The sequence below is a fragment of the Fusarium musae genome, chromosome 1, assembly GCF_019915245.1.
Source record: "Fusarium musae strain F31 chromosome 1, whole genome shotgun sequence".
Taxonomy (NCBI): domain Eukaryota; kingdom Fungi; phylum Ascomycota; class Sordariomycetes; order Hypocreales; family Nectriaceae; genus Fusarium; species Fusarium musae.
Genome location: NC_058387.1, coordinates 4,675,809 through 4,690,536, shown reverse-complemented (window position 1 = coordinate 4,690,536; position 14,728 = coordinate 4,675,809). Strand labels below are relative to the sequence as shown.

At 48.7% G+C, this 14,728-nt stretch overlaps 3 protein-coding genes across 3 annotated transcripts; all 3 read right to left on the bottom strand.

Moving 5' to 3' along the window:
* Positions 1-83: 83 nt before the first annotated feature.
* J7337_001400 (uncharacterized protein) lies at positions 84-3,080 on the bottom strand (the record flags this gene model as incomplete). Its single annotated transcript, XM_044819141.1, has 2 exons — positions 84-2,465; positions 2,514-3,080. The coding sequence occupies 2 exons, from the start codon at positions 3,078-3,080 to the stop codon at positions 84-86; spliced, it is 2,949 nt and encodes a 982-aa protein (XP_044686843.1).
* A 4,345-nt stretch (positions 3,081-7,425) lies between these two features.
* J7337_001399 (uncharacterized protein) lies at positions 7,426-9,689 on the bottom strand (the record flags this gene model as incomplete). Its single annotated transcript, XM_044819140.1, has 2 exons — positions 7,426-9,123; positions 9,459-9,689. The coding sequence occupies 2 exons, from the start codon at positions 9,687-9,689 to the stop codon at positions 7,426-7,428; spliced, it is 1,929 nt and encodes a 642-aa protein (XP_044686842.1).
* Positions 9,690-10,650: 961 nt separating this feature from the next.
* On the bottom strand, positions 10,651-13,101 carry J7337_001398 (uncharacterized protein; the record flags this gene model as incomplete). The annotated part of the gene is made up of 1 exon (XM_044819139.1): positions 10,651-13,101. The coding sequence occupies one exon, from the start codon at positions 13,099-13,101 to the stop codon at positions 10,651-10,653; it is 2,451 nt and encodes an 816-aa protein (XP_044686841.1).
* Between the last annotated feature and the right edge of the window lie 1,627 nt (positions 13,102-14,728).

Sequence of the window (14,728 nt, the reverse complement as noted above, 5' to 3'; positions counted from 1 at the left end):
TTGCCTTATGCAAATAACAGCAGCGATTGTACCGAACAGCCAGTGTTGACCTCGAGATCCAAGGAAGGACACGGCACTGTGATCTAAAAGGCAACTTTGCCTCCGTTCAGACGGAGCGGTACTGGTCCCAGTGGCCCATGAGAAGGAAGTATTCCCTCGTCTGAGGACATAGAAGATAGTGAAGACAGTGAGCTGAATCCCACATGACCCTTTCCAAATCCTCCATTGCGCCCCATAGAGATGCCAGGGTTGGCCATGAGAGCGTCGGCGCGGTCAAAGACATTCCCGTGGAATGCTGCTGCGAATGAACCACTTTGCGGCGTCGTGGGAACTGTCGCCTGCATAGCGGGTCCCAAAGCAGCACTCTGTGGCGTAATCGGGACCTGGGTTGGTGACATACCGCGAGGGGGGTAGTGCATCTGCCCGTTTAGCGTACCTGAGGGATGGTTGAAAAGATAGTGCCAAGGGGACTTGGAGATGATGTTGCTGGTTTCCTTAATACTCTGCTGAATCGGTCGCAATCGTGCCCTTGTGTCAGGAGGCAGTGGAACACTGTTGGGGCCGTACTTGATCTGATAGATCATATCCGCCCAAGAGTGACTGAAGTTGTTACAGAGACTCCAAAAGCTCGCTTGTGTTCGAACTCCAGGCTCCTTGAGTTTGATCAGTGACAGTCTGTTCTTGAGGATCTCCGTCTGTTGAATGACATGACCGCACATGGTTATCAAGGCTTTCCAGTGCTGAATTACACTCTCTGGTGTCCTCTGATACATGGCGTTCCTCAAGCCGCCTGTTAGTTGGGCTTGGAAACTGGGAAGTGTCCCCATAACGAGATCAGTCGACCTTTGCAAAGATAGAAATATCTTCTCAAACTGCCGATCTTCTTCTGTGAACTCGGAAGAAATCCCGCGACTACCTATCGAGGAGAAAGATTCTCCAGATCGAGGAGTGGCCGATGCAATAGTGGCGGTTCGACCATTGCCATTGAGGTAAGCCGCAGAAAGGGGTGTAGGCACAGGTACATCTGTAGCGACACGCAAATTGACCGGATGGTGTACCAAAGTGCCATTGCGGTTGCGAGCTCCGGTTGACCTACCAACAGTGGGGGTAATGGAAGGTTCACGTGCATGCACCCTGAGAGGACGCTCACCCATCTGGTCCCCCTTGGAGGCTGCTTGTCGACGCCCATCTTCTGCACTAACAGACGATAGTGTCACACGTAGTTCCATGATACTATTGTAAAGTAACATCAGAAGTGTTCGAATATATCGAGCATCTCCGTTGTTTACGAAAGTATCGATGTTGTCGGCCAAAAGTGTGCAAACGTGGCCATATGCGCTAACCAAAGTTTGACAGGCTCGACGGACGTTTTCGTTCTCTCTTTGGGAGCGGTCGTCGAGGTCGACCAAGGCGTTCTCGTGTTTCTGGATTTCCTGCTCCAATTCCTCAACGTGGGAGTTGGTGTTGTAGAACACGATCTCAAGGCTAGATCGCTTAGCAGACCCATCACTCGTCAAGCTCATGAGCATCTGGATCATAGGATGGATCTGAAAGACCGAGTAGAGGATGCCCTTAGCAGCTTCAATGACTGGATCATAAACTTTTGATTCTCGCCTCCGTTCGGGGAGGACAGAAAGACGTCTCACATAGATCGGGCGTGCCAAGTATGGTTCTGTTGGAGTCGCAGGGCTCTTCGTCGTTACTTGGTTACCTTGCATAGCAGATCCATGGCTCAGGCCACGATAATGGCTAAATCGATTATTCGCTTGCATCTCATCAAGTGTACCAAGGTCAGAGGGTTTTCTGGACACGATTCCCATGCGCCTGTTGCGGCTCTCTGACCGCTCCGCCCTCAGTAGGCTTTCTGAGTTGCTACGAACACGCTCATTGACATTACCAATCGTCAATGGCATGACACCGGGTCGTCGAAAAGCGCTGTTTTGTTGGGAAAGTCCACGATAATGTGATCGCGATGGTATCGGAGGCGCCCTTGATCCAATATTGGGTGAACGAATGTCAGGCAAATCAGCACCACTGACTTTGACAGGGAATCTCCCACTTGCAACCCTTTTCAATGGGAAGCGAGGGGTTTCAGCGCCCTCACTAGATTCGTCACCTGTATTGTCAGATTCAGATCGGCCGTTGACAGCATGCTGCTTCAGAAAGCGTTTGATCTGTAGCGTTACCGCCACCTCCGTAACTTCGTTGTCTTTCTGAATGCCTTCATGTGGGGGGCTTGCGGCTTGCACTTGTATTGCATCACGCGGCGGAAAGTTGATAGGATTGCCCTCAAACTTGATCACTTGCAAAGACCCCATATCGGCAATACATAGCGGTAACTCCCGGATTTGGTTCTTTGGAATAGACAAAACTTTCAATGACGAGAGTCTCACAATATCTGTAGGAAGACTTCGAAGTTGGTTTCGGCCAAGGTCAAGGATCTCCAATGATTTCAAATCGCACAACTAGCCAGGTTGTTAGGAAATATTTCGACGGTAAGGAGGAAGACATACAGGCATAGGAAACTCCTTGATCTGATTGCCCCGAATATTGAGATATCGCAATGATGTGCATTCAGAAAAGCGAGCGGGCAATGTTGTCAGTTGGTTATGAGACAATGCTAGTCTGGAGACCGTATAGGTATCAGTATCCGACCGCGCTCCTAAAGATGATCCCATGGGAACGGACCGCTCCAGATCCCCCTTGACGATATCCACAACTTCATCTGGTAGTTTTTGGATCCCTTTGCGACTGAGGTCAATTGTGACTCCGGTTCTAAGCCCTGTGCTGACGGCGCCTGCTTCAGCGGCTTGGCTCTCGCTTTCGATGGCATTTTGCATTGCCTCACGCGCGAGACTAATAACTTGAGCTGCCGACATGCCCGCGGCAGAAAGAGAGGAACTGGAGGGAATGCTTCGCAAGGTAGGAATAGGAGGTGGTGGTGGCGGTCCGTTAGATGTGGCTGCTGAGTTTGGGACTGGACGTCGTCCAGATACGTGGTTTTCGGGTAAGCTTCTTGTGACTGAAGGCTGCGATGCAGAACTGACGGACAAGCCGGCGAGTCGATCTGGCCGTTCCATGGCGGACGGCCAATATGAGGAATGCGCGGCTCAAGTAAGAAACGTGGGGAGGCGCGGTGGTGGAGAAATCGATCGAGGGGTAACTGTTGGAATTTTATGACGATATGGCGATGCTTGAAGGGTGAACCGTTTCAGAAGACTTCTGTTGCCGTGTCTGTGTTTATCTTTTGATCAAAGCTTAGGCGCAAACCGAGGCCTGTCTGTCTCGGTGCAAGTCGAACTTGCGATCGGTATCTCTAGCGTTTAGGCCAATCAAGGCAGTATCGACGACGAAATCGAAAAGGTCATGTTTATATATTCGATCGGAGCCAAAATGGCAGCGCGCAGTTCAGGTTTCGGGCCTGTTTGTATCGAGATAATAAGTGTTGGAATTGAAATCGAGGGCACTACGTCGTGGAGACTCAAATAAGAATTGCCGATGGTAGCGATCGGCGAGAACCTGTTAAATAGATACTCCAAAGACAGGACTTGGGGAGAAAGGTTGAAGAAGAGGGATGCTACAGGAAGGGCCGCAATGAGCTGATGCAGACTCGGGAGGTGATGAGGTCGGGCTGAGATTCCGTCTTTGGTAAGTAAGTTTTGCAACACCATGGCAGGAGGATGGAAGGCAAGGCAAGGCAAGGCAAGGCAAGGTAAGGGTGGTAAAAAATACCTAGTAACCGGGATGACCCCCGTTGAATCTCACCTAGCCCTTGGCAGTTTGAATGTGGACTGGCTCTGGATATCAAAAACTCAAAACAGAGTCAAACAAACTGAAGGTTGATAGTGAAAGAGAGCTTGATAAATGGAGGGTGGTGCCCAGGCACATGCTGCAGCCGATGTAATGGGGTCCCCACTGTAACTTAGATAGGTACCGAATGCCTGTCTGTCCCTTCTTAACATGCCACTCGAATGTAGTAGGCTGTAGGCTCAGGTACCTTGTCGATGTTGATTAAGGACATAGAAACAGAAAAGTCTACGGAGTAAGTTGCAGTTCAATTGTGTATTTTGTCGAGAGTACCAACTTCCCCCGATTGCCCCTGGCAGTCCCTTCCATGTCTCATGCTTCAATAGGGGATAGCGCATCAGATAGGGGTAACAATCCATGAAAGTGTTTTGGTCAGCACTTCACGGGGCGGTTCAACCGTGGGGCCTCAGCGCCAACGGACAGTTGGATCCATCGTAAAGCGAAACACAGTGCGGGGCGGCTGGTTTGGAGGCTGAAGTCCAATAGTCAGTCTAACTTAGTAGCCTATGAGAAAGAAAATATCAAGAACGGTACTCCGTATTACATATATCAACTTTTGTAAATGACTTGTGGGCAATTGAATTTAGTCTTCAATAATTCAAATTCTGGAAACCAGAAGAGCTTTAGTTCATTCCAATCAACATCAGGCTATGAAAATGAATAGATATATAGCTTATTGTTATTCTGAAGACTCAAGCTCATCCCCAGAAACCCTTCCCGCCTTCGCCGCTAATACCAGACTCTTTATTATTGCATGTCTAGGCTGAGCCAGCCACACAGTACGAGTTTTGAATACGCGAGTCCAAACTCGGTGTAAGGACTCCGGATTTTAATCCCTGGAGCTCATGATCCATGTTTCCCTCATCACTTAGTCCATATAGATAACTACATGATAACAAGAATCAGGAACCCTCTTTGTCAAGAATAGCAGAATTGTTGCAAAAGAGAGACGCCCTAGGTCGCATCCCCTCCTCCCTGAAGCCTACCGACAGTACGGAGTATGGAGTAACTCTGATCTTTGACATAAACTAAAACAAGACAAGGAACCACTACTAAGGCCCTGATCGGCAAGCCCGGATTAGTATGTCAGGCCCCTGCTCGAGCCAACTGCGACAATGCAAGTCGGCAAGGTACAGAATAATGCAGATTCACTGAAGGCGCCCGAGAAGAGCCAGTGAAAAGCAGAAGCTCTTTTCTCCACGTCTATACAATGCTATGCCACCTTCTAAGCGTCCGTGCTGCCAGGAAACTGTAGCAATTGAGTTTGTCTGGTGCCCCTAGAGGTTTATTTCAACAGCGGCCCGCTACTGTAACCTGAAGGGCGATGGATGGATATGTGTTAACGTTATGGTACGTCCTCAATACAAAACCAAGCCACGTGACCTTCACTACCTCTGGCTGCTCCAGGTACGGATATCAACTCTTGTGTTTTCTACTCGATAGCCCAACCGTACATATGTTCATTGTGCTCAGGCATGAGGTGCTCTAGACCCTCCGCCAATCACTCCCTTTAGTCGAAAAAGCAATAACGTTGCAAGGCTGTTGACAGTGCTGATCCGGTGGACCACAGCCGATTTGACTGCCAAAAGCAGAAACGGCTCACCAAACAAGCTCAAGCAGATCGTAACTCTGTACTCCGTAGCTCTGTAAGTTAGAGAGCTTGCATTGAGATAGACTAAAACAGTAACAGTAAAAAAAAAGGTCAATCATTATCAACAAGCGCCGGGAAAGCGATTCACCCTTGCTTCCATCTACCATGAATTGATTCGCTCGGCACGCAGTCGTAGAGCACTACAATAACAATCAATCACTTTCTTCGAGAATAGTGAACGGCGCCATGCCACCTTTGAAAAGAACAAGCTCATGCACAGACATTGGCTTTACTCTTCGTCGCCAATTTCACAAGGAAGATTTCCGGTAGGCATACGAATTATCCGCTTCTCCTTTTTCTTTTTGCTTGACCCGTTGACATTTCCCAGGCCTCACCAGCGTGAAATCATCGAAGCTGCTCTCGACGGCTTTGATGTTTACGTCCAAGCAGCCACGTCTTTTGGTAAAAGTCTTTGCTTTCAACTACCAGCAGTCATCGACCAAGGCAGTGAGTTTTCGGTCTCTATCCAATTTCCTTCCTCTAATCATGACGTTAGTTACCATAGTTGTTTCCCCTCTATTGAGTTTAATGGCAAGAAACTCTGACCCACTATGGTTACGAAATCTAACATCATCAGATCAACCAAGTTGAAGCCCTGAAAACCTCCGGTATCGAAGCCAACTTTTACAGTAGCATAACTCCTTATGATGATCGGCTTCGTATTGAGCGCGATCTTGAGAGCGGGCATCCAAGGACCAGGCTATTGTATGTCACGCCAGAGTTATGTTCTGGCTCACGGTTTCGCGAACGGCTGCAACTGGTCTACAAGCAAAAGGAGCTTGCACGTATCGCCATTGACGAAGCTCATTGTGTCTCAGAATGGGGTCATGACTTTCGAAAAGATTTCAAACGTCTCTCTTGGTTTCGAGACACTTTCCCAGATGTACCAATAATGTGTCTTACAGCTACGGCAAACCCACAGGTTCGCCAAGACGTACTATCTATTTTGAAACTCGATCAAACTCCAGAAAGAACGAGAGAGTTTTTGATGAACCCTCAGCGTCAAAACTTGCATCTTGAAATTCGGTACACCAAGGACGAAGAAGATAACCGCCTACAGGATTTTCTAAAGTGGATAAACGCTGTTTACGACCGTCGTAAGGATGGTGAGAGAAAGGCAGAACTGGAACAGGTGAATGAAAGAGTCGAAAGTGTTCCCGGGATTATATACACTATATCTCGGGATGAATGCGAGACCCTGGCAGCCTCCCTTCGTTCAGAAGGCATTGGCGCCATGCCCTTTCATGCCAAGCTCACCAAGGAAGTCAAAGAAGAAACACTCGCCCGGTGGATCAATAACGAGCCTGGGTACGATATCATTGTTGCCACGACCGCCTTCGGCATGGGTATTGACAAGAACAATGTACGATTTGTTGTCCATTGGCGTATTCCCAAGTCTTTTGAAGGTTACTACCAAGAAGCTGGTCGTGCTGGTCGAGATGGCAATGCAAGCTATTGCTTTCTTTACTATAGCCGAGAAGACCTGGAGCGCGTCACGAGATTGATCCGATCCGATTCCAAAGCTGAGACAAATCAGATCGCCAGACTCAAGAGCTTGCAGGCGCTGGCTCAATACTGCGAAGACACTGATAGGTGTCGACATGCTGCCATATGCAAATACTTCGGAGAATCCAGCACGCCAGACTGCGACTTTGCTTGTGATTGGCACAAGGACCCCCAAGAACTTGAGATGAGATTTATGAGGGGCTTAGCAAGTGAAGAATGGGTGAGCACGCAGGCAATGCAGGGCACTTATGATGATGGGCATTATGACGAGTAACGAAAATTTCATCTCATAAGTGTTGTTCCCTGGCAACTTACACGAGTTTAGTTTGCGATGTGTCGATTTTGATATTAGTACATAACTGGCCACTGAGATTGGCCCTCGTTACTGCCAGTTGGGAATCCGAGAAGGTCAGATATGTCCCACTCAATAAGATTGCTCTAGCCCATATTGTTAGAAAAAATTACTCCCTATACGAAGCATCACTCACATTTGAGAAAATATCCGTACCAAGAAAGTCGCTACTCAGGCTATCCGAAGTTATCACTGATTCATGGGGTGTTGTAACTGCTTGAATGTCTTTGAGCATTGCCACACAATCGCGGAGTGTCGATGTCACAGTCTCATGTACCGCCGGCTTAACAGGCCGGCCGGCTTCCAATGCTCGAATATGTGCCAAGTGAGCATTTGAGAAAAGGAGTCTCTTGAGGCTGAGGTTGCCCCGTACGATCATGCAGCGAAGTTGCACATATATCTCTTCGAGGGTGTTGATCATGGGAGCACGGGTAGCTTTTGCCATCTCTCCGAGAATATCAGGTTCGTGTGTTGGTGCCGACTCATCTTGAAGTTCAGTGATGATCTCGAGGGCCAAGATGAGCATGGCATCAAAACTCAATGCACACTTGAAAAGACCACGTCCAACGAAAGACAAGCGAGAGAAGTCATCCCATACCTGCATCGGCAAGCTAAAATCGGCGCCTTTACTCTCAGAAGCGATGACCAGGGCAGACTCAACACATACCTTACGAGAAAGGTAAAACCGTGGATCGGTCCTTGCTTGGAGCATGAAGTCGCGGTGAAGAAACATAACGAACCGGCGAAGATGTATGTCGAGAAGCTTGCGATGGAACTCATTCGCCTCGATGCTTGATCCCTTTCGCATGCTCACCGGATTATGTTGCGTTGAATGGAAGAAGGCAGCGACATCTCGGCACGCGGTGCGCAGCTGTGATCCCAAAGCTAGTGCTTTTTCATATGTTTTCTCTTGTCGAAAGTCGTTCAGTAGGCCTATGACTTCAACTCTCAAAGGCAGAGATTTTGCCAGCATTATTTGCAGGTACGAGTCTGTAAATTTGTCCATCGGTTTTGATGCCCCTGGAGAAGCTAACTCTAAATCCGAGTCATCGTAGTTGGATGGGATGGAAGCATCAAAGTCTTGTTCTGAAAGCTGCAGTGGCAAACCGAGATCTAGACATGACTGGACAGCCAACTCCAGCACAGTGACCCATAGTCGAGCTCGAAACTCCCTTTGGAAGAGCGTCAACCCAGCAAATAGCTTTGGATCACGGTGAAGGCCCATAGTGATGGCGGCGCGTAGTAGAGAGCCTGAGGACAGCCATGACGTTGCTCCGCGGCAATTAAAGGTCGATTGGCGGGCGATGATTAGCAGACAGAATATCTGCAGACCATCAAGATTGTAAGTGGTTTTTTCATTTGGACCTGTGAGCCACCACTGGGCATTCTGAACCCATGTCTGCGCAAGTCGCCACAACTGGTTCATCTCTTCCTCCGCGTCAAACTTGGCAAAGGTAGTCCCAATGGCAAGAATCAAGGTCAGTCTGACGAGAGATATAGCTGGAACAGGTTGTGTTTCCTCGCCTGCCCATAACCGGTCGTACTCTCTCTGGAAGGAGGGGATATGGACGATGCGATACAGGGGTTCGAATGTGCGGAGATAACAAGCAATGAGTTCATTGCAAACCACCTTGGAGGGTAAGGTCTCACGGAGGTCCTGGATGGGCTGATCTAGTGTTGGAAAGTTCTGTTTCTTGAGACCAAAACGTAGGATGCGAGCTTCTTTCAAGGCGTCGTAGAAGTCGGATTTGGCATCCTCCCATGATGGTTCAATCTCGACGGGGTGAAAATTACCCGAAACAGGAAACTAGGGCAATGAAGATCAGTATGAGAGCTCGAGTAGAGAGATTTGGGATCTACCTTCTCTGCAGTGTGAAGCCAGTGCGTTTGGCCAAATAGCTTCGTCTTTTCAGGTACATGACGCAGCCTGGGTGTAAATGGAGGGATTGAGGTTGATGACTGGGTTGGGGGGGATGTTTGAGGGGCTGGAATAGTTTTTAGAAGATAGCTATGTGAAGTTGACGCAGTACTACCACTGTTTCCAGGTTGTGGTGGTTGGTTTATTGGGTTGCAGTGATCTGCTTCTCGACTTGGCTGTATTCCTGTATCGGCTCCCTGCCTTTCAGTCTGTTCAGCCGGCACCGAGGTGCAGACTTCAGAAGTCCGAATCACTGCAACAGGGCTCCTGTCACGGTAAGAACATTGCATTGGTGCCCGAGCCCGAACACAGCCGTTACAGGGTTGGCCCAGATTGCATCGAATCTTGCGGCGCCGACATTGCTCACAAGACCGAGCGGGCCGCCTTCGACGGCGTTTGGGAGCTGGGGTGCTTCCAGCAGAAGATGCAACATCCGAGGATTTTCTCTGCGGCATCGCGATCGATATTCAATGTCGGGTTATGCGATAGCGATAGCGATAGCAGATATGTATGTAATGTCTTTGTACATAAATGAGCATTAAATGCCGAACACTATCCCCGAGGTTTATTAAGGCCGAAGAGACAAACAATAGTGAGCCAAGTCTAGGTATCTGAGTCACCAAAGTTTATGTCCGACACTAGAAGATTGGACTTGTTGAAGTGCTTACCCTGGAGAACAACCGATGATTTTAACATTTGAGGTTTATGGTCTTGCAGTCAAAAAGGTTTTATATTTTATCTTCTGCATGTGTATGCGCTTAAACTTCACTGAATGTATCATATGTCGTCATCAGTCTGCCTTCGAAGGGGTTCTTTTGCATCATGTTCATAGATCAATCAATACTTGCTAGCCAGCCACCTCTATCATCAGAAGACTCAACGTAACACAATCAACATCGACAAGCACCTTACACTCCCATCACTTGGAAAAGTGGTCGCCTGAGCATGTCTCGTCCATAAATATATCTTATACTTTTTCCTTTAAAAAGCAATATGAATCAATATTGAAGTAGATCGAATGTTGAAGCCCGTGAAATCTGCGAGGGCTCAGCACGTATCTCTTCCCTAAAAAAGAAAAAAAAAAGGCACGTAAGCGATTTTGCATTTCATTAGCACATTAATCTTTAAGGAATTTCGTCAGTCATGAGGAATTCAGTATTCAAACCCACAAGATAGATATAATGAGAGGAGCTTCCTTGAAGGCACAAAAATGGCAGACAACCTGACGCCAAGACCTGTTCATGAGCGCTTGTGTTGTCGTGACATAGTAGGAGACCTGGTATCTTAAGAGATGAGACAATCCGAGGAGCAAATAGATGCTAGCCCAACACCCCCCAAAACCCGTTGCTTGCGAGGCCCAAGAATCCACGCCACCTATTATTATTACGTATTGGCCAACATGGGCTTTCTTTCTGTTCAGCCCAGTTCCCATGACTCGCCCCAGATCTCGTTGAGATTTATACCCAACAACTCCAGACTCGGATCCAGGTTGAAGGGCTGAGTGGGATCGCCTCCCATCATCCATGGGGCCTGACTTGGGTCGATCGGAGCCGTAGGCATTGTCGGCGTAAACGAGAACGGTGTCACCGACTGGATACCAATATTAGGAAACGCCCTGCCATGGAAGTCAAGCTTCATTACCTTTGGCCGGTCATGCAGCGGTATGTTAGGCGTGGGTCCCGGTCCCATGTTGCCCGGCGGCACGCTGTTCATGGCAGCTGCAAGGTGCTCCCCAGAAACTGGGGGCTCCTGATTAGCAAGGAGACGGTAGTGCAAATTGACAAAGCGTTCTGCTGAAGTCGACTTGGCAACTTCAGGCTCCTTGGTTCCCAGGTGGGCTTCAAGCAACCCCAGCGCCGCACACATGATAGAATATCCCCATGGCTCGTTGTTGCCACATCGTAATAGACGATCCTCCTTCATTGCAATGCATTTCTCAATCAACTTGAGTGTGTGGTGCGAGTTTATCATGATCATGTTGGTTGAACCTCTGGGCTGCAACATTGTGACGCTACAGAGGTTGATGGCTGTGGTTAGAGCATCTTCTCTGAGAAAGTTCAGACTCCGAACTCCCTGTTCGTACAGTTTGTCGTGTAATAAGACGATGTCTCGTGCTGCATTATAGTATATGATTTCGGAGTACTGGTACTTTGAGTTTTGCTTCCGAAGCTTGAGATATGGCTGATGCAAGGGGATGATGTACTGCCGTAACTGAACATGCAACAACGTGTATGCGATCAAAGGGTTCTTCTTTCCCTTCACATTTTCCAGGTTCATATCCCATGACGGGAGAGCGTCAATCTCCTGTGTCAAATCATTGGTGTATCGAATTACTTGGTCATAATCTATTTCAGACGACGGACCAGTAAGAAGACGACTAAGCTCTAGACGTAAAGGCAGGCTCTGACGAGATAGATGCTGGAAGGAAGAGAATGTATACTCTTTGACAGGTTTTGATGGTGGGAGTACGGTGGTGCTTTCGTCAAAATCATCATCGTCTAAATTGCGAGGGGCGTTGGTGTCGTAGTGAAGCTGGCTAACCAGAGTTGGCAGGCAATGGTCAAAGGAGGCCTGCATGTCGAATTCTTGAACTGTTGCCCAAATTCGTCGGCGCATCTCCTGGTGAAAAACGGTGATCTTTGCTGCCATGTGGCTTGGCTCACGATGTAAGCCGACAGCGATTCCGTCCTGGATGAGTGCACCGGAGCCTGTCCAGAAACGCTTCTTCTTGATAGTGTTGACTCGCTTCCCAAGGTACAAAAGACATGCTACTTGATAGTGAATCAGGCGTCGATGCTTCTGGCTTTGTTTCGATGACCACGCATCACAAGCCTTGATCCATCGTTCTGCCCAATGACGAGCATTGGACATCATGCCGATGAACTTGAGGCTTTCGTGAGTATGAACGCAGCTTGCAACAGCCATCATTGCAAGGATAAGGGCCGTGAAAGCGGCATAACGTTTGGTAGACCCAGGTGCCCAATACTCGTCGTATTCCTTCTTGAACGTAGGAATGTGAACAATGCGGTGCACTTGTTCAAACTGGTCGAGATAAACATCAATAAGTGCATCAGACTCCTCCTTAGTTGGCAGCAAAGCCTCGAGTTCTGGATCCGAGTCCTCAAATATCTTTTCACGGTCCTCGCGTCGTCTCTTTCGGTCTTTACGGTCATGGAGAATGACTGGGCGAAGCCACTCATCGGCCGTCTCTTTCATGAAAGGGCACAGGCCTGTAAGCTCAACAAAGGCCATACTGGCATTGTGTGGGCCAAAGTATCGCGTGCGAAAGCCCCTGCCACGAAAGAAACGAAGCTCTCCTTTCTCGCCCGACATGTTAGTGGCTTCGATGGACTCGTGGACCTCGCGGACGGAAGGATCCTCGACATTCGCATTCCCGTTGGTATCATCTTTCGTCTGGGGAGAGGTCGTCGTGCCAGCCAGGGTGCTCCCATCGAAAGACACACCAGACCGAGAGATTTGATTCTTAAGCTGAACTAGCTCGAGCTCCAATCGGCGAATTCGATCGTGATCTTGGCGTACGAATTCGGGATCTCGCGGGGACAAGCCCGTTGCGGGATCAACGAAGCGGCGAGAGTCTAGCTGGGCGAACGGCGGCGGAACTCCCGAGGAAGCATTCACGACCTCGCCGTTACGAGATTCATAGCTGCAACGGTCGGGAGTGCCGCTCTTGATGCAACGCTCACACGGGAAGCCTCGGTCACACGACAGCTTTCGGCGTCGGCACTCCAGACAACTGAGGCGGACACGCTGCCGTTTGCGGGCGGGCGGCTGGCCCGAGTCATCTCGGGACCCAGGCTTTCGGTCACCGTCCGAGTCCGGGGTCTCACTTCGGTCTGAGGAAGCCATAATCGATGACCGGAGCTTATCCAGCGTTGTGCGAATGCCGATGCGGATGCGGTTCGGAGTTACGAAGGAGGAGGAGAAGGAATCGCTCCACCAACAAGTGAGAAAAAACACCTTTATCAATCAGATCAGATAATATTGGTAGAAGAGTTTTTGCTTGTGCCGAGCGGAGATACGAAAGCATGGGTCTTCGAGGTGTCGTTGGTGAGGTCAGGTGACCGTCTATCTAATACTACCATGACCAGTCAGGAAACTGAGAGACATGTTGGACAGCTAATTGATACAATTCCCATGTGAATTGATGCAATAGACTATTACTCGCCTCAGTATTTGATTCCCTCAATTTGTATATATTGCCTATCTCGTTCAGGCTCCTCGGAGTTCCGAAGGGTCATCTCTACGTCCAAATGAATCTAACAGTTGGATTCGTAATTTGAGACGACGCCAGCTGCCTAGTCAACATATTGCCAGTCGTCTTTGATGTCGAAAGCTATTTTCTTGTCATAAGAATGAGCAGATTGTCAAAGAACATCAGAGGGAAATGGCGCGACAACAACTAGATCATTCAAACATCGGAATAGAATTTTGATATAACGACCACTCACAGTTGACACTGGAACGTCTACATGAGCACTCAAGACTCGATCATTAATCAGCGGAGTACAGCTGCAGGGACCTCTTCAATGAAATGCCAATGCCAACTACCTAACTAACCACCTTTCTATCGATCATCGCCATGTGGGCATGGGTTTCAAGGTCCATTATCAACGGCGTGGCCGATGAGGGGACAATAAACTAACTAACGCGGGGCGAAATGGCCCTCTAACCTGAAACTGAAGACTGACTCGCATGGCGGTCAACCGAAGGCCAGGTTCGTTCTGAACGCCTTTCACTTGAAAGGGCATACTCTTGGCGTAACTACCTATTGGCAAAAGGTTAAGTTGTCACACCCAAGCTGAAGCTCTTTCAGAAGAGTCATCACGAAACCATATTTGCAGCACTGCAATGTTTGGGATACTCACCTATTGAATCTTTGGCCAGAGAGGATCACACGGTCTGTACTGCACTATTCCGGAGCTGTCGTTTCACCTGAAGCACACAACAATTGCGGTACAACGCCACCCCAGTTTTTGCTCCAATTTACTTCGCCAGACGCCGCCAAACGGCGCTGCACGATCTTGAAAGAGGCTTTAAAACCGTTGATTTAAGAGTTATGCGATGTATCGAGGCTTGTTGAAGCCGCTTGTTTGCTATGTCGTGCATTAGTCCAACAGGACACGGGGTAAAGAGGTGTCAATGCATACACCACAAGTTTCACTTGCTTACGGGATCGAGGAGGTGAGCTCAACAATCAGACCGGAATATCCGAACTAAATCTCGATAAAGTCACAGAGAAAGGAACCGATGTAAATAGCATTGCAGCTAATCCTCCCGCGCCCCATGTAAGATCATATCCGCTATTTTGGGACTATCCTCAATGCTAGATGTGCCTTACCCATGTTGGATGCACAGGGGCTTCATATCAAAACCTGGATGCAAGAGCGTACAAGGCCAGTAACTAGTCTTGTTACAGCTGCATGCGGTCCTCATGCCCGCCCAACTTGGATGAAGCCCCTTGTCTAAGTAGATC